Below are 21268 nucleotides of genomic sequence, written 5' to 3'. Positions count from 1 at the left end.
TCTCTTCAATAGAATCTCGACGAAAACAGCTTAAACGAAAAACGGAACTCGTGATGTCACCCAGTTTGCACGAGTTTAGGCAAAATGTTACGAGTTTGGCCGTGTTCTCTGGGTGGGGTAAACCATGAAGCGAATGGTCTCGGGAGCGACTCGAGGGTATTTTCATCGCAACAGTAGAACACGTGCACTCGGGCACAGTGCACGCACACGGCGGCTCCTCTCTGGTATCTCGGATTCCGTGTGCATCGTTTGCGTTTGGTGTTCAACGTGGCAAAATGTAACGGGAACGAACAACAAAGGTTCGTTTCGGTAGAGGGTTTCGATCGTTTCGCGTGGCGGAGCTATCCGGGACGCGGCGTCCTGGCGGAGGATGGGAGCCAGATGATTATTGTCGTCCATGGGATGGCAATATGGCGAACATCAAGGTGGCAGTGCGCGTGAGACCGATCTCTGCCAGGTGAGTACCAGCCACTCGTTGCAGTCACTTTCAAAAGTACTGGTTCAAGGACACCAATGAAGATCGAGATCAGAATTAGTATAGATAGTAGGATAGAATTATTCATAGGATGCTCGTTATTAGTTTGTTTATTATTATCGAGGAGAATCAAACTCAGAGGAAGAAAAGGGTCGCGATGAGGTAAAAGAAGAAGGCTTCCGAAGGTAACTCCGTGCGATTAGGGGTGTAGGGAACAGAGTGCTCGTAGCGTAATGAAAACAACGGTTGGAAATTCTAGAAACGCTTCGCCATTTAAGTTTACGGCCCGATACGCGCCGATGTATTTTAAGAAACAGCAAAAACCAATGGAACCGGCGCGCTGCGGTTCTCTTTCTTCGTGCTCCGGATACGTCCACCTTGGGGGAACGGAGGTCAAGGTTTACCGTCTCCGTTCCCTCGGCGTAATTTAATTTTTGCGAAACGGTTCCACGCGAGTTTTACGACTCGTCTCGCATTCTCGACTATCGACTGGTGTCTGCTGGTAACACACGGCCCCGGGATAATTATTTCCCGTCGGTCGTGGCGGCGCAAGAAACGAACGAGGACGGAGATCTGGAGGCAGATTTATAGGACGGTGGCGCCTTTTCGGCCCGGCACTTATGAACTCGTTTCTATACTTAGAAGAAGCGGTCGGAACGTCGCGAAAGTAAGACAAACTGACAATTAGTCAGAGAAACGAACATAGCCTCCCTTGACGGCGAGGAACTGCGGCGACTCGTCCCTGTTTCAAACTTTCGTAGCTCCGCCTTTGGTTCTTTGAATGTTTACATGTCGATGAAGGTTCTTTGAATGTTTACACGTTGATGAAAATTGACTTTCAAGAAATACAGCCCTCGTACCGTTAGAAATCGTATTTGTGATATTGGACACCTCGATAATTGCATCAGAGATTCTAGAAGACCCCGACACTAAAAAAGCCTATCCTAACATAAAATTCTACTTTTTCAGTCAAGGATAAGCAAAGCTCGCGTCGAAAATAGAAGTCGTCGAGATCCCATAAAACTTGGAACGTCTGGGAGCAGCTAAGGGAGCTGGATGAGTTTATTTAAAGCAACGAATTCTCCATCGAACCCTCGACGATCCAGGGGATGGTCGCGCGACAAAGGATCGACCGATCCGTGGAGTGATGTACGCGTCGCGGTGTTCGCCGATGTAGGAATAGCACGACACGCCGATGACACACGACTCGACAGTTTAACGACTCCAACAGGAATAGCGAGAGGAGCATCCGTTCTAGAATAACACTTGACTGGTTGGTTCATGGCGTTTGACACGAGGGAGGAGGCAGGGCGAACTCGGATAATAACGGCGGCTCGGTGCCCGCTATTCGCGTACGAGGCTCGTAGAACCGCTCCGGTTCATTCAAGACATCCTCGGGGTTTTCTTGGAAACCTCATGTTCGTCGAAGCTTCCCGTCATTCGCGAAGAATGGGTATACGTCGTTGCATTTCATTCATTAAGACGTAGAACTCGTCGAAGTAACACCGAGGAGTAAAATTGAAGTGCCTATGTAGTTCGAACTTGAACTATTAACCCTTTTTCTGATTTATCGTTGCAAGACTGTCAGAAGAGTCACACACACAGTCAATCCTATAAATATTCGTACCCTCTATGTCTATTGAAGAAGTTTGGGAGGATCGCCAGAGATTATTCTGCGAATTTCAGGATCGGGAGTTCGATTTTCACGCGACTTTAACGGATTCCGGAAGTCTCGAACGAGGCCCAGCGTCTCCGTTGACCCAGAACGATCCTCGATTGGACGTTCGACAACGACGAGGCGTTAATTTCGCAAAAACGCGAAACGCGGCACGAAATCGTTTCGATTAGACCGAATCGGGGCGATGGGATCACGCGAGGACAGAGGTGAAGCACCGAATCTTCATTCGTGTGTGCGTCACACGCACGTGAACGCGAGCGTTATCGCGCTTCCACTCGTCTCGTGACGCCAAATGTTGTATCACACGACGGAAGACCCGTTCTCGATAACTCGATCGACCGTGGCTCGCGAACGCCGTCTTTACGCGACTGGCTCTGAATTCTCGAACGGATTCTCGACATGTTTCGTGGATTTAGTCGTCTTCTTCCCATCGAGATCCAAGAATGCAGGGACTGTACAACGAACCTGTTCATGTATTCCGTATTATTTATAAAATACTGAAACCTCGAGGATTTCGAGTATTCGAGTATTCGATGTATTCCGTATTATTTATAAAATACCGAAACTTTGAGGATTTCGAGTATTCGAACGGGAAAGCGTGTAACGTGGGTCCTCGATGAATCTATGCTGATCCCCGAAGCGTGAAAAATACGCTCCCCTGGAAAAACGAGAGAACGTCCCTCCCGACTGCGTCGAAAAGGGGTGAAATACAAACCTGTCGTTTCGGGGAACGTCGACAAAAATTGTCGTCGCGTCTCGTCGGTCGTTTCGTTCGCATGACGAACGATTCGTTGTGACTCGAATACCGTGAAACGTTTCAACGTGTAGCAAATTGCATGGTAAATTAAAAATCGTTCTCAACAGTAGTCTGTTCGAACAGGCTTCTAACCGTTCACGTTTCCTTGCAGGGAGCTGAAACAAACAGGATCCGCGGTGGTGGTTCGCACAGACCTGAACGGGATCTCCCTGACGAACCTGAAGGTGTCCTCGAGCAAGGCTGGGGACAGTCGCGAGCGGACGCGAAGATATGGTTTCGATTACTGTTTCGACTCCTCCGATCCCGAAGCAGAATATTTTGCGGACCAGGCGAGGATCTACGAGATCCTCGGCCAGCCCGTCCTGGACGCTGTATTCTCAGGATACAACTCCTGTTTGGTGGCGTATGGGCAAAGCGCTTCTGGAAAGACCTACACTATGATGGGGACGAAGGTAGTCCTTCCAGGACCTCATGGTACCCTGTTGCAAACAGGTTTTAACCCTTTGCTCCCAACGCTTTTAAGTGTTTATTTGAAATTTACTTTAACTAAAAAATAAGGCAATTTAAATACATACAGAAAGAAACAAATTCACTTAAATATCAGTTTTATTCTCACTTTTGTTGTATTTTGTAACTTTCAAGTATATGGTATCTCTAACTAATTATTTCCTTTCCTGTTAATTTGGACACTAAAGAGTATCGAGTGGGACTCGACAAAGGAGCTCCCGAGATAAAAACTAATGTCAAGTCACAGTCGATATAAAAGTGCAAAGGGTTAAATAAGTCATGATTGTAAAAGGGTTAGAAGTTTACGCTGAGAGGAACAGCGCCAACCGCCACCAGATAACTGAGGCTAGCAGTCCCTCAGGATTTTTTTTTTATACCGAGCCGTACAGGGTAATTTTTGCTGAGAAAATTTTCCTTCCACTCCCGTAGTTTATAACGATGCCATCTATGGTCTTATGAGATTTTGTTCCCCGCACCGTATTATGTTCCCCGGGGGGTGGGTATACGCACATAACGTGACGTCAGCCAATGTTCTTGATTTATGTTACCGCATACAGAGTGGGGGAGCCTCCTAAGTCGTGGAGCTTATGTTGGGCAGCACTGGTTTATATATAACATATATTGTATCGGTAACCTCCGCGCTAACCACGAAGTACTCGTCCATATTCGAGGCAAAATAGGTTGACCCATCCAGGAAGCTATCCCCCATCCGCTTCAGCTTAGGTCAAGCGAGAGAGAAAGTATACTATCTAGACAAACTTCATGAAATTATTAGTTAATTTTAAAAGATCGAGTACACCCCCAACCACACTGCAGAACCTTACCCTCTCACCCTCTCAGTCCACCACGTGGAAAACACGCCTCGCGGTAGACGTCATTGCTCAGACCATCTAGGAACTTCGACGTGCCGTTGGCAATCGTCGGTTCATACTCTAGCAGAGCCAGTAGGTTTCCAGCCAACGTCCAATAATAAGTCAGTCGACATCAAGAAACAAACGAACAATCACGAGGCGTCCGCGAACTCGCCAGGTGCGTCCTGTAATTGGCTGACAATCGGAACGCGTTCTTTCTCCGGCGTGGCTTCTCGCGGAAAATTTCGTAGCGAATTGAAATTGTTTTCGACGTAACGGAGCTTAATTAAATTGCCCCGTGGCTACGCGGGCGCGGAACGAAGGTTCAGCGGTGGCTGCGCATTAGAGGGGGTGTGCGCGGCGTGGATTTTTAAAAGCCGGGAACGTGTCCTGGTTATACGTCGGGCACGTACAACCGGTTTCAATTACGGAAGGAGAGTCGTCTGACCGCCGCGGGACATCCGATGACCGATAGTTAACGATACGTAATTTCTGTGACGACCGTTATTCTGTATCTTCGACTGCCCTTCTGTCATCGGCTCTTCCTCTCTGCTTTTTAAAAAACAAATAATGGCTAACGACGTTCTCTCTTTTTGCTGCGTGTTGCAGGAGGATCCAGGACTCACGCCTCGACTGTGCGAGGGGATCTTCTCCAGGATCGAGGGGAGTACCGAGAAGACCTACTGCGTTTCTGTCAGGTGACTGTATATGTGCAGCGGGTCTTTGATTTTCGCACACAATTGGTTCCCGAAAGTGTGCGTGAATGTTGAATGGCTAACTATCTTGGCTTAAAAAGTTGAAGTTTGAAAAACGTGCGAAAGTCGAGGGCTGGCTGTATAAAGGATCAGTATCGACCGTTTGAGTTAAGGAAGAGTTCTCGCGCGTTCAATATTTTTAATGCTTTACATTTCGAACGAGGGTACGAAGGTAGCCACGTTCAGCCACTTCAGGGGCGCGAGTTTCATTCGATCGCAGCTCGACGTAGATGAGAAGCCTACGGCTGGCGATTTCGCGGCCGAATTGACAACTGTGGGAAATTCAGCATTCGCGGCGTCTTCTACGGACGTGTACGAGCGCATCGACGAGCGTACACCAATCGCCTCTCGGTCAAGGTCCGGCTATCGGGCCAATTTTGCCTATCGTTTCCGACAGACCTCGTGCTCGTCCCGTTCGTGCTGTTGATCGTCTAGATTTCGATCAGCCGATTCGTCGCTCGAAATGGATTGTCGTCGAGTAATCCCCGCGTGCCTCGAGTCTCTCTCGCATTCCCGAGAAGCCTATCGTCGAGAGGCTTCGCGAAACCTCTCTACACGGTTCTGACGTTGTACGCCGACGAGAAGTTTATCGTTCCGTTTGTTAAATTAATTTCCAAATAATCCGAGCTTCCAGGAAGACAGCGAGCCAGTTGCTATCGGGTGGATGGCTCGTGGAATAGCTGGAGAATTAGCACGCCACGTGACCTGTCGTATAGCTGTCGTCGCAGTTAATTGGTGCGAACTTGGCAAAATCAGGACCGCGGCTAGTCGAGGAAAATATTGTGTGTCGGGGTGGTTGCGAGGTGGCCCGTTGCTGGAAGGGGAGGCGATAAACGTTCAAGTCGAGCTGAGGAGTCGCGAGTTTGCAAGCGCTGTTGGCCTGGATGTGTCTTATAAGCTCAGTGCCCCGTGACTCGCAATCCTAAGCGGACGTCGGTTCGCTGCACCTGGGTAAAGAGCTCCGGCGATCGTTTCTCCACTCTGCGGTTCGATTGGATCGCGTCGAGTTTCGCTTGAAATACAATCGTAGAGACCGAAATTGAACGCGGGCTGCAGTTTTGGTAAGATCTGTTGACTACTGTTCGAACTCACCTCGTGAACGTCCATTTGCACCGTTTTGTTGTCGATCGCATTGATTTCGCAGAGGTATCTAGACGTGAGGCATACCCTTGGCTAAGAATGTTTTCGCAAAGACCCCCTCGAGACGTAAGATTGCACTTTTTCGCCCAGCGTCGTTCCGCTCTTTAAGTCGCCTCAAGTGCGACGCGAAGAAACGGAATAAACAGAAAATCGAGGGTGCGCTGGGCTTCGTCCACGTAAACGCGAGAATTTCGCTAGGAATAAAAATTCCTCGAAACCAACCTCTCCACCCAATCTTCGATTCGCGCTTTTTCTCGTAAACAGTTTTATTCCCATATTAAACGCTTGCCGGATTGCCTTGAGCTTCGCGCGGAAAAAAAGAAAAACGTCCAACTCACCGCTCTTGGTGCGCCGAGCACTCGTAAAAATTGTATTTACCGTCGCGCGAAATACCGTTTCCTCTTTTTTCGTTTCTTCCGTTTCATCGGTGAATGGGAGAGAGCACGCGGGTTGCGTTGCTCCACGCAACTTTTATCGACGCTCGTATACGTGCAGGACGACTTTAGAAAATTGTTAAGTATCATGGCCCAAAATTTTCTTCCGTTTTATTAATAAGTAATACATACACCGTAATTTATGTTTTATGTTGCGTTACTGAATCGTGTAGGATCCATTTTGCTCTGTTACCGTGTAACATCGACTTCTGAGAGATTAGGTTGTCTATTTATACAAATACTGTCATAAAAGGATAACTAAGTGTAAATCGCGAAAGTAACTTTTGCAGAAGTATTCCGTCCTACAAATTGCCTCTCTGACAACTGACTTTCCTTTCGCTTTGTAGATCGCACCATTTCACCGGCAATCTCACCCACGAATCGAAAAAGGAATGCGAAAGGCACTGTAGTCGAACGACGGAGGATTCATCGCGCGGTGCATTAGTTTAGCGTAGTTGACGATCAGTCGTCGAACGGAATGGATTCGCTTCTCGGTCGATTCCTCAGACGTCGAGGACGACGTTGATCCCCAGCACGCGTGCATTCGTAACTCGGAGGTTTCCGGTGAGAAACGAGGACTGCACAGGGATCGAAGCTTTGCAGCAGCTTCGCGTTGGTTCACCGCGTTTCCTTGCGAGGGGATTTTTCCGTCCACGAAAGCGGAAAATCGCGGGGAACTTTGCTTGATATATTGCGGGCCAACCGAATCGGTCAGCTTGAGCGCCCCTTCTTTCTCTTTTGGGCTGGTTCCGCGGTCCTCGTCAGTCCTCGACGTAAAATCGTTAAGTGAGTCGACGAACAAACTTTCCGCGTGTTCCCTCGTTACGTTTCGAAACGTGAATGAATTTTGGGACACAGGTTCGTTCTGGCATTGCTGAGAGTGACATTTTATCTCTTAGGGTACATTTTATTATCGTTAGAGGTAATAGATCGGAGGTGATAGGGTGTTGTTGAAAGTTTATGTCTCTGACAGAGATTCGTTACTTTTATATCACGTGTACGTTTCTATAAATGCTTTACTTCCACGAGATGAGTTTCTACCAAAGGATTCGATGGTTCGCTTTTATTTTAGCGGACGTTTCCCAGTTTTAGCTAGAAGAAGTGACGTCCATCGCCGAGGAGAGGGTCCTTACGCTGTTTATCATTCATAACTGGCTCGTGAATCATTCCATTGTTTTGCACACGGTACGGTCAACGGAAAAAAAGGAAATAAACGACTGATTTACGCGGTGCCGTACGAGGCGGAATCGTACGTCGCGCACGCTTCGCTTGAATACTATAAATTCGCGTTTATACGATCACCGGCAGTTATTAAAAGTGCTACGGCGACTCGTTGTTCGCGTAGGGGGACAAAAATACGCGTCCTGTCGCGGGCCGGTGTGTATCGTCGACTTCGGATATAAAGCCACCGCCATCGTCATTCATGTTCCCTTTCCCGTGCTCGACGGAAATCCCCGCGCGCTCGTTGGATTTAGGAAGCGGAATTTTTCCGTACGTTAACGGTGTCACGCGCGGAAAACTAACCCCCATCGTTTGTCGTGTTTCGCGACGCGACCGATAATGGGTAGCTCGCTAAAATATTTCGTATATCTTTTAGATTAAAACGTATTCTGATAGCACGACGATAACTCCCGTCGATGGGCCATTTTTCCGCGTGTATCCGTCCGAAAATTTCACCGCGTCGAAGATCACGATTCTGGAACACCCGGACATTTCCTAGCTTTTACGTTGGCCGAGTTACGGTCACCGGAGAACACAATTTGGCATGTGCGCGTCACCATGCGGAATTTCACGTGTCATGGAATTTTTCCAACGAAGGTTTCATGTTTTTTCAAACTGTACCGTACCTTTTTTTCTGGACGGAGTACCTTTGCGAGCCTGCGTTCCGTCGAATAAATCATCGCGGTGGTGGTTTGGATCACCTAGGTTTAAATATCGATTTAGTCTCTAAGTAGTAGTAGAGCTTCTCTACTACGTATTTTCCAAGTACCAAAGTACTTCCAAGTACCAACTGCCAAGTATCGATTTGTTTTCCATATTTTTCTATGTAGATTTTCGAGTCCGTTCTACTCATGAATGGAAAAATAGGTTCAGTGGTTGTAACAGGGATCTACGATTTCGTATCACCAGATATTAGTACCGACGCCCGCGATATCACGATCCCGTGAATCCGAACGATAAAATCCGATAGCGTTCTATACATGTTTCGCGCACGATGGCTGCAGGAGGTGTTGCACGCTACGTGTATAAATAAGCAGCCGGCTTTTCGGCGGCGACGCACCGACCTGTTCGCGACGAACTTTCCTCGTACACGGTTGCCTAAATGATTTATCCGGCGTCTCCTGAATATCTTATTCGGGGTCGCAACCATCGTTCACGTTCGTAGTTCCAATGGACTTTCGTCTTGAAGGAAACCTAATGAAAATTGAATAGCTATTTACAACTCAGTTAGTCTTAAGACAAGCTTCATTCTAGTTTTAAGTTAACCGCATTTATTCTATAGGAAAAAGGAATTTAGAAAGGAAAACATTATATCTCCATATCTGAATCTTTGAAGCGTTTCGTTCCCATTTTATGTAAAAATTGTGAATAATTTTCATCCCTTTCGTCGTCTTAGGACAAGCTTTATTCGATTCTAGCTTCAGGTCACCTGCATTTATTCTATAGGAAAAAAGAATTTAGAAAAGAGAACATTATATCTCGATATCTGAATCTTTGAAGCGTTTCATTCCCATTTTATGTAAACATTGTATATAACTTTCACCCCTTTCAACGTCTCATAACTTTATCCCTCATTGTAGAAAGTTTCCCATAGAAGAGGAGTGAAAGTGCAGTCAAAGAGGATACAGAAATACGCAATTACAAGACTAAAATGAGTTTGAACAACGTCATGCAAGCAATCTACCTTTCCAGTGACGATTTCAACGAGAGGGCTCGCGCAGTGAATTGCTTTGCAAGATAAGAAAGCTGCGAGACTCGAATCGTTTCGCGAGAAAATAAACAAAACAAACGTGCACTTTAAACGCAAACATTTGACGTACTTGGCCCTAATTCTGCGAGGAATTTCATCCCCCGGTCGGGGCGCTGTTAATAGCGAAGATTCAACAACGAGTTGCTACGTTTTCAGAGCCACTTCGGCCCCTGTAAAAGCCCCTTCTTCGTCGTTTCTCGCGGATAAAGTGGCAGTGAGTTTTCGTCCGAAGCCGTGTTCATTAAGACGTAAGTTCCTCCGACGCAACTCGAGTCAATCTTGCGCTGCTTAATAATACGAATAATAAGACGTTAAAACGAGGTTGCTCCCGCGTCGAAACGTCCCGTCGTATTTAAAGCTGAAGGAGTTCCCGCGAGGAGGACAGTGTCAAAACGTTTCCTCTCCTCGTCTTTCAACGTTTTCGCCCCGGTGAATAATTTCCAACCGCGGTCTTGGAAACAACCTTTTTACGATTGTTCGTTTGCGAGGCGCTATCGTCGACGGGCAAGAATCGCGCGTAAACGAATTTACGGCTTCCCTACGAGCGTTTTAATTCCCTGTTGTCTCGAGAGAGGAAAAACGGAAGTCTCTCCGCGTCTTACGGAGTGCAGCTCTCGCTATTGGCACAGCTTGTTATAAAAATAATGGATCTATGTAACAACAAGGACGCGGAGAAAAGCAAGAGAACCGCTCGAGGGAATACGAGAACTTTAATTGCCGCGTCTCTCGTTGCATAAGACGGCTCAAAATTAAAGACTTCCTTTCAGTTTGTAATTTTACCGAGATTCTCATATTCTTATTAGCTTACACGATTACAGAGACCGAATCGCTTTGGTTCGGGACGTGTCGTAAATAATTACTCGAGACAAATAAGGCACGCGTTACGTACCGACTTATGATTTTACAATCGCACGGTGCAAGGTGCAGTTAAGGGGTTAAACACCGAGATGACCTTTCGGAGATGTACAGGCTTCCTTCATAGTGCGATGTCCGGTTCAGTTTGATACCTCGATATCGGAGACAGGAAATAGGGTATCGGTAGATTTGGAACGAGCCAGGAATTAGTAAAGGAAAATATTTACCGTGAGTGATAGCGCTATTAGGTTCGTCGTTTTATTTTTTTAAGGACAGCGCTACTGTTTGATGAACACGTGTAAAGGTCTGTCGACTCATTCGTACATTTACAGTCGGAACAAATGGAATATCGTGCAGCAATAAATTGTTAGTTCTAGAAGGACTCTTCACCTTCGATTAGAACAGTAGAAAGATGAGTTGCTGAATTTAAACGTGGTCGTACAAGGCTCGACGACGATCCACGTGAGGTATTCGAGTTGCAATACCCAACGCTGTTCGTTATAGCGATACGAAATTCAAGGTGAATAGAATTAAACAAGTAACGTCCTCGAACGCAACTCTCTCAGTGTCTTTCCAACACCTTTTCGAGACTTCTCCTCTCGCGACCAGCTTATCGACTTTGTGTAATCGAGTGGTCAATTCAAAGGGGCTCGCCTCGAGAGTGAAAAAATTCAGGCAACCGGAAGAAGTGCGAGAAAGGGGTGAAACGCAGGCGGCGGGGGTGTAGCCGGGAGAACCGCGGAATTAAAACGTACCGCAAGCGCGGGAGGAGCAGGACGAAGGGAAACAAACGCCGATGGTATAAAAGGAAACCGTGGAAAAAGGAGAAAAGAAAAAATACGCGGGAAACAGAATTAGCAGCGAGTATTTTCTCGCTCGTGGCTGCGTGCGTCGGTGCGAAAGGGAAAGCATACAAGGGGCGAGCGAGAACCGACGCGTCGGTGGGAAAATGGAAAACAAAAAGGAGAGCCCGAATGAATTTTCCGCAACTACCGGCGCGGGGAGAACCGATGTGTCCGCAACGATGTTTCGCGAAGTTCACGGCCGTTGGTGGGTTGTAAATCGGATTCTATTGTTGATTCTATTGAACGATTCAACCGAGAAAACAAAGTTTTCGGACGATAAGTCGCGGCGAAGTCTGCGAGGGAGCGCACGAAACGCGTTCGTTGCTTTTTCGTCGGTTTATCGTCGAAACTAGTTTCCACAGTGGCCTCTGCGTTGATTAACCGACTTCTCATGAATATTTTCGTATCGTCTGCGACCGTGTTCGACGCGTACGAACAGCGCAACAGAGGAACAGCGCTGAATATGTGCACGCCGCGTGGGGAATCGGATCGATATTCCGGTTTTGTTGTGCGATTAATTATACCCATTAGCGAATCGTACTCGTCAATAAACGCGGACCGAGTCTGGGCATAATTTAATTTACGATCTAACAACGATCCTGTTACAATTGACGCGTCGCGCGCAGTAAACGCGACAACGGCTAATGTTGCGCGAAAATCGCCGCGTTTCGTGTAATCGTTGACATTCGCACGCGATTCCGCGCTCGTGATCCGCGATTTACACTTTTACGTCATCGATCATTTACGCGAGCAATTGGAATTCGGATGTTCCGAAACGTGTTATTGGTGTGTGCATGGAATAGTCCTTTTTCGTAGGAGGTACCGATAGTTTTCAAAGGAAGAGTGAACAGTGTGTTCATAGATAGTATATGGACAGATTGAGAAAGTAGATTTAAGGGCAGGAAATATCTTTCTTTTTTCTTTTTGAATGCCAAGACAAGACACGTTGTCAACAACCCCAACAGCACCGACGATAACGAAGTTCGAAGAGTAACGATCAGCCAGATTGCTAATTGCAAGTAATCGAAGTATCGATTACGCACATTCAGCATTCCAACGAGATTTTTTCGTCGCGGCAATCATAAACCGCCGAGCAATCAATTTGCGTATTGAATGGGCAACGTTAATGATCCAGATGTACATAAATGATCCGTCGTCCGCCGCTAATTGATCCAGAAGCCATCGTCATTAGGTATCGGCGTTTAATGTGATTAAGTCGCCGAATTCGTACGCGATAGCATGCCGCGTCGCTCTTCCCATCCGCAATGAAACGGTAACCGATCAAAAGCTCCGCATTACTTATGGCTGATTGATCGATAGAACCCTCTCCTCTCCGACCACCCCTTCCTCTCTTTCCTCCTTCTTTCTCTTCGCCCCCTCTCCCATGCCGAAGCATCAATTCAACTACGTGCTTTCGATTCTCGGTAATTACGATCGAGACCTCGGTCGCAAATTCAATTCGATCCGTAGCTCGCAGCTTCTGTTTGGCCGTCGGTTATCGTTTATCGAATTGTGCTCGCACGCTGCGATATATAGGACCCATGTAACTGGCCTCGAATTATTTTGTTTTTCATGTAATGAGTTTACTTATCGTTATGTTTCATTAAATTTATTATTTCCACCAACTTAAATATACGCGAAATTACGAAAAAAAGTAGTCAAAAAAGTAGTACTCAAACGAGAAGATATCGGCCATGGATTTTCACTTAAAAGCACTTTTCTTTCGTCTGAAGAAGTATTACTTCCCTTTCGTTACCGATTTCTTTGAAAAATTCTTCTTCCTGTCGTCGCACTGATTTCTTTTTAATTGAATTAAAAATCGATAAAATTTCACCAGGAAATTTCACCTTCAACAATTTATTCTTATCTGAGACAAGTCCGTCGAAGTAGATTTTCAGCCAGCAATTACCCAACAGTGTGTCGATTCCAGTTGCATCTGGTCGAATAATCGTCGAGCACTTCCCTTGATCGAACTTTATCGAAGCCAGTCGCCTCGCTCGAATACGTCCTGCGCCAATCTTCTCAGCCGAGCTTCGCAAACGTGAAATTTATGCATGCGAAAGATTTTGCACCTCGCAGGATGGCTGCCTCGCGGTTTTCCCCCTCGTGACCCAGTAATCGGTGATCGATATTTACGAGCGAAGCGTTCGAACTTCTAATTCATCGCCGAAACAACATCGTACACCGAATAAAACGCAGTGTTCGTGCTCCTGATACCAGAAGACACGTTGCAGTACAAATTTTCTTTTCTCGAGTCCCTCTAATTTGAATACCAAGTTCCAAGGACTGACTAAAAGTGCTTACGTAAGAAAAATCAAGATTAAAGTGTGCGCAAGATTAAAAACCGGGTCAGTCAACTCTTTGCAAGTCTCTCTATATAAAGTCGACCCTTTGGGGCTCTTTACCAGCTTTTCGCGCGAACTGGCGAGAGGAAAGCCGTTGCTCTTACGATCAACCTGTTCGTCGGGGCTTGCAATTTTCGCGTGCATCGATTATCAGAAATAGCCGAGCCTCGTCGACCCGTTTCCTTGCCCCCTCTCTATTCGCCGCGTTCAAACGTCGCAATCTGAAACAAAGGAAAACTTTCGAACGTGTTCGACGTTTTCGGAGGATCGTCCTCTTCGTTTCCTTTCCTTCCTGGGCGGCGATAGGCCCCAGTCGATACCACGCCGATCGATTGTCATTTCGACACCGTGTAATATCCGACTAGCACGAGACTCGGCTTTCGTTTTCTCTCCTCGACGCGCTATCGCCGCCGATGATAACGAGGGGGCCTCGCGAGCCACTCGAGAACTTTAAACCACTCCAACCAACGACTTTTCCGCGCTTTAACAAACAACCTTTCGCTCTTTTTAAAAATTATTTTTTTCTTGGAATAATTACTTTTCCGTGGGTTTCGACGCTCGGTGTATCAAAAAGTCTGATATTATTCTTGCGGTTTGGTAACCATCTCAACAATTTTTCACTCCGTTTATTCTAAAGATTATTTTCTCTTGGAATAATTACTTTTCTGCGAGTTATTAACGTTAAAAATCTGGTATTACTCCTGCAGCCGAGCAATCAGTTCTACAATTTCATATTTCAGAACAAAGATGATTCAAGTATCCAATGAAAATTTTGTTCTATGAATTGCGAATCTCCTGCTAATTACAGATGCATTTAGCGTTACGTGTTTATAGTTCTCCCTTCTCAAGGACATTACCATCACCCGAAACTCTTTCGAGGCACTTAAATCGGTATCTTCGTTCGGCGAAAAGAGTAACAGCAGACAAAGGTGTCTACTTATCTTCGAAACTTTAAATAGCTTTTCCCCTTAATTCGCGAGTCGCCGCGGCGATTAAAAAAAAAAAAAAAAAAAAAAAAAAAAAAAATCCCAGTTAACAAAGCAACGGTTGCTTCTCGAAGAGTCGCGGTCCAATTTTCTTTGGAAACGCGGAAACGCTCTCAACCCGCGAATTTCGCGCTCGTAAATGCAAATAACTCTCGGTCGGTGGCTTCGATCGGTGTTCTTTTACCGCCCAGAAAACGCAGACATCGCGAAATTTCCGCCCCGGGGCATAAATTTCGAGTGAAAAGTTAAGCTGCATCTTGAATATTGCACTCGCTTCTTAGCCCCGCGCTGCATAAGAAACGACCTCAGTCTTGGAGGTTGTATCGGGGTTAACGGGTCAAGGAAATCAAACGCGAGCGCAGGGGTGATTTCGAGGCGGTTCGTTCGATTTTCTAATTTCCGGAAACGCGTTCGCCGACGTGTTCCCATAATGAATGAGGCTTGCGTTCGCCCCCGAGCGTTCCTGAATACTTCCATCGGTTGCGGGCCAGACCACGAACGTCTCTATCTACTTCGGATTTGATTCTGCTCCGTGAATGAAGTACGTGACGTCAAAAGCTCTTTCGACGGGGATGGACGAGCTCAGGCGATGTAGAAATACGAAACAGTCGCGATGATTGAGGTCATCGCGGCTTCAGGGGACCGAGTCACTTCCGGTGGGGGACGATTTTGGTAGTTGGCGACTATTGTGCCTGGGGGATATTTATGTGCGACTGTCTAGGGTTTGATTAGTATAGATCAGGTTAGGGAAGGTGGTCTCAATTGTTTGGCTTGGGTTACGTTTATTTAAGTTTAGCGTGTTATTGTTATATTTTACGATGTAAATTAAATTCGTAAGGAGTCTAACATTCCTACTCGATATTTTGTGATTTTATAGAAGTGGCTAATATAGGTTTCATCGATACCAATATTGACAAATTTGAAAGATTTCCAGATAAATCGTGCCTCTGTACTGTAATACAAAAGATTAAAATTCTTGATCGAATTAAGAGCGTTTAATTCAAAGATCGATCGTTTATGTAAATTGTTGATCACGCCTAGTGTCAGTCACGCCTATGGATCCTAATGTTTCGAGCCTCTCACGAGGGAAATCGTCATTCTACACCTGTCCCGCGTTTAAACGTGGCCAGCAGCTTTCAAATTGGGGACATTCAGGAAAATAGAAAAGGCCAAGAGCGGAAGCTGGTAGGAATCCGAGCGGAAAGTGTTTCTCCAGGCGCACGATGGAATCTCCGATCGTTGTTAAGCGGATTTACGGTCGCACGTGCGGACGTTTCACGGGCACAGCGGGGCAGATAATGACGTTAAGAGGATCCAGGAGCTCGCGGTTGCCCATGAGCACCGCTCGGACGAAAAGTATGCGCCCGTCGACCGATAAATTACCATTCTTCGGCCCGTATGGTTCTTTGGCAAAGAATCGTAGATGCATCGATTCGTTCGGACGATCGACCAATTGTTCGTTTTTCTGCGATCGCTCCGGTGGGCTGTGATATCATTGATACGAAAGAAAGTTCGTCCCCTCTTTGCTAGATATATCTGTGGCGTCCTTTCAGCACAGCGGAACGATACGAGTCGTTTGCTGCACATAATCGATCAACTCTACTTTTTGAAAAATCTTAAATTCGAGTGACAAAGCACTCGATATAGTCATAATATTTTTATTTAGAATAACTTTCCTCGATAAATAAAGATTGGCATCATTAAACGAGAAAATTTGTTTGGCCATTGAATAATAAATAATTCATTTCGGAGGCCACTTTTTTGTTTTATGGATAACGCACGTTCTCTTTCGTACTTTTCATCATCGTTGAAGATTTCTGACTCGAAGCTTTATTAAAATGAGTATTTCGGGCGATATTACGTTATTTTTAGACGTTCTGGAGTCAAGACCATTCCACACAGTTACCTACGAAGCTCAGTGCCTATAATTAACGACCGGTAACTGTTGTAATCCATTAGCAGGGGTCGTCAAATGAACAGGATCGATCACATACAACGGACAAACTGTAACATCGAGTGGATTCTGTTTCAGCTACCTGGAGATATACAACGAGAGGGTGAGGGACCTTCTGAAGCCGTCCTCGAGTACAAGCGGATTGAGAGTTCGCGAGCATCCTCGACTGGGCCCTTATGTTCAAGGTACTGACAATCTGAGATCCCTGCCTCGCGATCTACCCAGTCCAATAGTCGTGATCTAGAACCTCTTAAACACAGGGATGGCGATGAGATAAAAGAAAAAAAGATCGGTTGATTATTGGTTGTGTGTGCATTGAACTTCGTCGTGATTGACTTCGAGATGGTTGCTTAGTATTAGTAGTATTATAATATTATTAGTCTTTTGGAAATTGCACCGTTCAGAAAATGAGACGTATTTTCCTTTTATTCTCGATTCGTTGTCTGCGCCTCTAGTGGCCCTATCTATCTAGTTTCTCTATGAGTTCAATCAGTAAACTCCCCAAACCTTCAACATATTCTTCTTCGCAAATCTGGCTTCTGAGTTCTCCCGCTCCTCGCTGCCGCATTTGTTTCTTCAGAATCTTCTCCTTTCCAGGACTGACCCACCACGTGGTCCGCACCCTGGGTTCGTTGATGTCCTACGTGGAAGAAGGGACGAAGGCCAGGAAGACAGCGTCGACCCTGCAGAACCCAAGCAGCAGTCGCAGCCACGCTCTGCTGACCATCGCCGTCTCTCCAGAGTCGTCGGACCTCGCTGTCGGCAGCGGTCACTCCTCTTCGAGAAGATCGCGAGGCGGTAGCAAGCTACGATTAGTCGATTTAGCGGGCAGCGAAAGTGCGGCCACGTGCAGCGGCGTTCATCGACTGAAGGTGAGTCACTTACTAAAAATAATGGCGCGGGGCTCCAAGCACCCAGGGAACCGGGGATCGATAATCCCAGGGAACGTTTTCAAAATTTCTCTGACAGGATTCGAACGCCTTCAAACGTTTCAGAAGGTGTAGAACTAACCGTCTTTGTTTGAGTTTCAGCGGTGTCCACGAGAGAAGTACCATAGTTTAATATTCGATACTCTGTTTTATCAAAGCGTTATGTGGAATTTAAAAAGTAAGCCAATACACGGTCACAGGTGGCGCACGGTTGACGAGTACTAACTCTTTGAGCGGCAAGGAGCGATATATCGCTGCTCGAAGCTGCAAGTGCTCTATCCGAATGCTTATTTAAAAACCATATCGATTCACGTATAACGATTACGAATCAAGAAAAAATAACTGAGAAGATTTATTTCAACAGACGATAAATTCAAGATCAAGTTTTTGTGAAAACGCTTTCTTTGTACAAATTTATTTTCTGTTGAACCTATTTCATTTTTATCATTTCGCTGACGAAGAAACATGTTTTTGGTGTCATGGTACAAATTTCATGAACCTTGAAATAAAATTGACCGAAATAGACATTTTTGTTTACGATCGTGTGTCTTTGCTTAGAATTGTCTGGCATTTATCTGCCACTCAAAGGGTTAAATATATTTATGTTCGACTCGTTAGCGGTCCTGTTTTATTAGAATGCATGTCGATTAGTACGCGAGAGCCGTGGTCGACGGAGCGTTCCAAGGACCGCGTGCGCGACCGGAGGCAGCAAGGAAGTATCGCGGAGAAGGAGAGAAAAAAAAAAAAATTGTGCGCGATGCGTGTCTTTGCAGGAGGGTGCGAATATAAACAAGAGTCTAGTGGCTCTAGGGAACGTAATATCAGCCCTTGCGGAGAGAGGCTCGGCCGGAAGTGGTCCAGGCAGGAGGTTCATCCCTTATAGAGATTCTTCGCTTACTTGGCTGTTGAAGGACGCACTTGGCGGAAATGCCACTACCATTATGCTCGCCAGTAAGTGTCTTCCCTTTGATCTTCCCTTCTTCTGCTCTTACTTTTCCCACCCTCGCGATCCGTAAGCTCGACCTGTCCTCCCTTCTCTCTTTATCGCGTTGCATTTATTTTTAGAAGGTCCTCTCTCTCCCCTGCTATCTTACTCCACTTAAACGATGATTTATACGTCCAATGAGCGGCTTTCTTTTCCCTCTGAATCGGAGGTAATCCGTTTTACGTTCCAGATTCTCCTACGGATCGCCTCGTTCCATCGGAAACACAGTTACCACTCCATTTCACTCTTTTTTTTTCTCTCTCTCTCTCTCTCTCTCTCTCTCTCTCCTCTCGAGGTCCTGTCGCTCCGAGATCGCGATATTTAATTTGGGAAGACGACTCTGGCTTCCGGGACGCGACAAAAAAATTGCCCGCCGCTTTTTCCATCCCCGACTCTCCCCTCTTGGCATCTTTAACCTCCGACCCCTTCCCCTCCCCCCCCCCCTCCCCTACCCGCCCTATTCCCGTCTGTCCCCTTTTCATCCACCACTTAACTCCAGCTTTCCATAAATTCTAGTTAATTGCCAGAGAAGAATTATTATCGCGAGCCTCTGATTCATGAAATTATACCCGCGATACCGGAGCGCCAACTCAGGCTGGATGGTAATTGGTTTAAATGCTTTTCCAGGCGAGCTAAGGCGCGGCCCGGTTAAAATTCGATAACCGTCGCGAAAATGCAGTAACAGGGGGAATCGGTAAATACGAATTCTTTTTCAGCTTGTCGACGTAGCAGTCGCGCCCGTCCTCGTAGCTAATCGAAACCGATCGCTTCACTACTCGGTAAACGTGAAGGATTTTTCAACGTTCACGCGCAGATTACTCGTAGACAGACGTAATTCGTTCGCACTTTTCACCGTAGGTTGAAAATCACGCGGGAACGAGTTGCGCAAACGTGAATCGGTGTCTTGGTGCGACGGAGAACGTTCGACACTAGAGTATTGCAAACAGGACGGTCGTAGATTTGGTAGAATTTGAACCGTAGTTAGATACCGCACGTAGAAGAGACTCTAAGTACACATCGACAGAATGTAAGCGATTATGTAGTTGGTAAAATAAAAGGACGAAGTAAGTCTCGATCTAGGTGGAACTCGTTCGAAGGAAAAGTGAGTTTACGTATGATTCGACGACTCCGCCGTTTTCGTGAAAGCCGTCCCGATATAATTATCGCCAGAAAAACGATCGGTTAATTACCACGGGAAACGAAAGAATCGCCAAATATTCGTATCACGTCGGAGACGCGTATAATTAATCGCGGCGAAATATTCCAAACCGCTGATCATCGACGGCTAATTGAATTGCTAATAGCATTCGGGTTTATTATCAGCGAGGGGTGGGACGTTTAATATTCAGTGTCTGCGTTTATGATTGACCGCGTATGGAACGGTAGACGATCACCCTTCGCTTCCCCTCCCACGATCACCAAAACCCACATATCACTTTGTCAAGCTGAATCGCGAATGTAGTCGCTGACGTTTTTCACAGCGCGCGAGATAAGAAAGTCAGGCAACGAAAATGATCCAAATGAAACTTTTTTAAAATTCCGATCTTAGGTTACTCAGAATTTTATTAAATCACATCTTTAGATCGGGGCTATCGAGGCTCATCCGAATAATTCCCTGACGAATAAATGTTTGTTCGTGGATTATTCCAATAAAATTTTCTCCGCCTCGCGACACCGGAAACACCACTGATTTTTCGACGCCGCTGAATCGCGTCCGAGTTTCGCGCCAGCGCGTTTCAATTTAAATCGCGAACAAAACAAATGTTTATTTAATCGATCGTTGCGGCCTGAAATTCAATTAGTCTTATGTATCGTCCCGCGACACGGGGGCCTGATTCGCGGTAATATTTTATCCGGGCAGCGAATCACCGCGATTAATTATCGAGCGGCTTATCGCGGTTTGACACGCGGAAAAATGATACGCGACGCCGTTCCGAATGGCCGATTCGTGATCAACGTTCGCTGTTTGTTGCTGAATGCTCTTATTTCATGGACAGGTAGAAATTGCCAAGGCAGTTGGAATAGATAGGCGCTAAGATTCTGAGATGGACATTTAATAAATTATCAAGTACGTTTCGTAGATAGGTTGAAAATTGAAGCTAGCGCTGGTAGGAGTATGATTAATAGGATTATTCATTTCTTGACGTTTCGGTTCCAGACACACTGACCATCGATTTTTCTTCGGCACCAAATATATTTCACATAAAGTAGAAAATTAAAGCTAATTATATCAGGACCACTCTATTTAGTTTTACAATTTCGATGAACTACCTTAGGAAGAGCATATCTGCCAGAAACATTGACCATGAATTTTTCTTCAGCACCAAATATATTTTCAAAAATATATTTCACAAATAAGTAGAAAATCAAAGTGAATTCAATTAGGCCCATCACATCTACTTTGATCATTTCGACCAACAACCTTAGAAAGAGTATATTTCCCACAGTCAGCCAGCGTTAATTTCAGTTTAACGTCGACTATCATGATTACGAATGGAGTATCCATAGGTGCCAATAGCGCGCGATTACGGAATCTGTCGAGCGCCAGTACGCACCGGGAGTGTATCACGAATCGAATGAATTAATTACAGTGAATTCTCTCTACTATGATCGCTTGCAGCAATATCACCCGCCAGCGGAAGTTACAACGAGACCGCGCACACGTTGCGATTCGCGCAAAGAGCGCAGAGCGTGGTCAATCGACCAGTGGTCAACGAGGATCCCGTGGCGAGGGTCATCCGTGAGCTGAGGGCGGAAGTGGCGAGGCTCAAGTTGCTCCTACTGGAAAAAGTAAGCGCCAG

General features: G+C 46.1%; 1 protein-coding gene across 1 annotated transcript; it reads left to right on the top strand.

The window, feature by feature from the left end:
- The first annotated feature begins 78 nt into the window (after nucleotides 1-78).
- LOC128894127 (kinesin-like protein KIF16B) lies at nucleotides 79-21229 on the top strand. The gene is made up of 8 exons (XM_054155603.1): nucleotides 79-457; nucleotides 3062-3362; nucleotides 4878-4966; nucleotides 16632-16738; nucleotides 17151-17425; nucleotides 18256-18433; nucleotides 19095-19161; nucleotides 21088-21229. The coding sequence occupies exons 1-7, from the start codon at nucleotides 411-413 to the stop codon at nucleotides 19127-19129; spliced, it is 1032 nt and encodes a 343-aa protein (XP_054011578.1). The 5' UTR covers nucleotides 79-410; the 3' UTR covers nucleotides 19130-19161; nucleotides 21088-21229.
- The last annotated feature ends 39 nt before the right edge of the window (nucleotides 21230-21268 follow it).

Source organism: Hylaeus anthracinus, unplaced genomic scaffold (assembly GCF_026225885.1).
Source record: "Hylaeus anthracinus isolate JK02 unplaced genomic scaffold, UHH_iyHylAnth1.0_haploid 3, whole genome shotgun sequence".
In the NCBI taxonomy this organism is placed as follows: domain Eukaryota; kingdom Metazoa; phylum Arthropoda; class Insecta; order Hymenoptera; family Colletidae; genus Hylaeus; species Hylaeus anthracinus.
This window is presented reverse-complemented; position numbering and strand designations above follow the sequence as displayed.

Bases quoted from the DNA above. Each gene is read 5' to 3' on its own strand.
- LOC128894127 (XM_054155603.1), top strand. From the start codon at position 411: ATGGCGAACATCAAGGTGGCAGTGCGCGTGAGACCGATCTCTGCCAG. The intron at 3,363-4,877 runs GTAGTCCTTCCA...TGCGTGTTGCAG, and splicing joins ACACTATGATGGGGACGAAG to GAGGATCCAGGACTCACGCC. The intron at 4,967-16,631 runs GTGACTGTATAT...ATTCTGTTTCAG, and splicing joins ACCTACTGCGTTTCTGTCAG to CTACCTGGAGATATACAACG.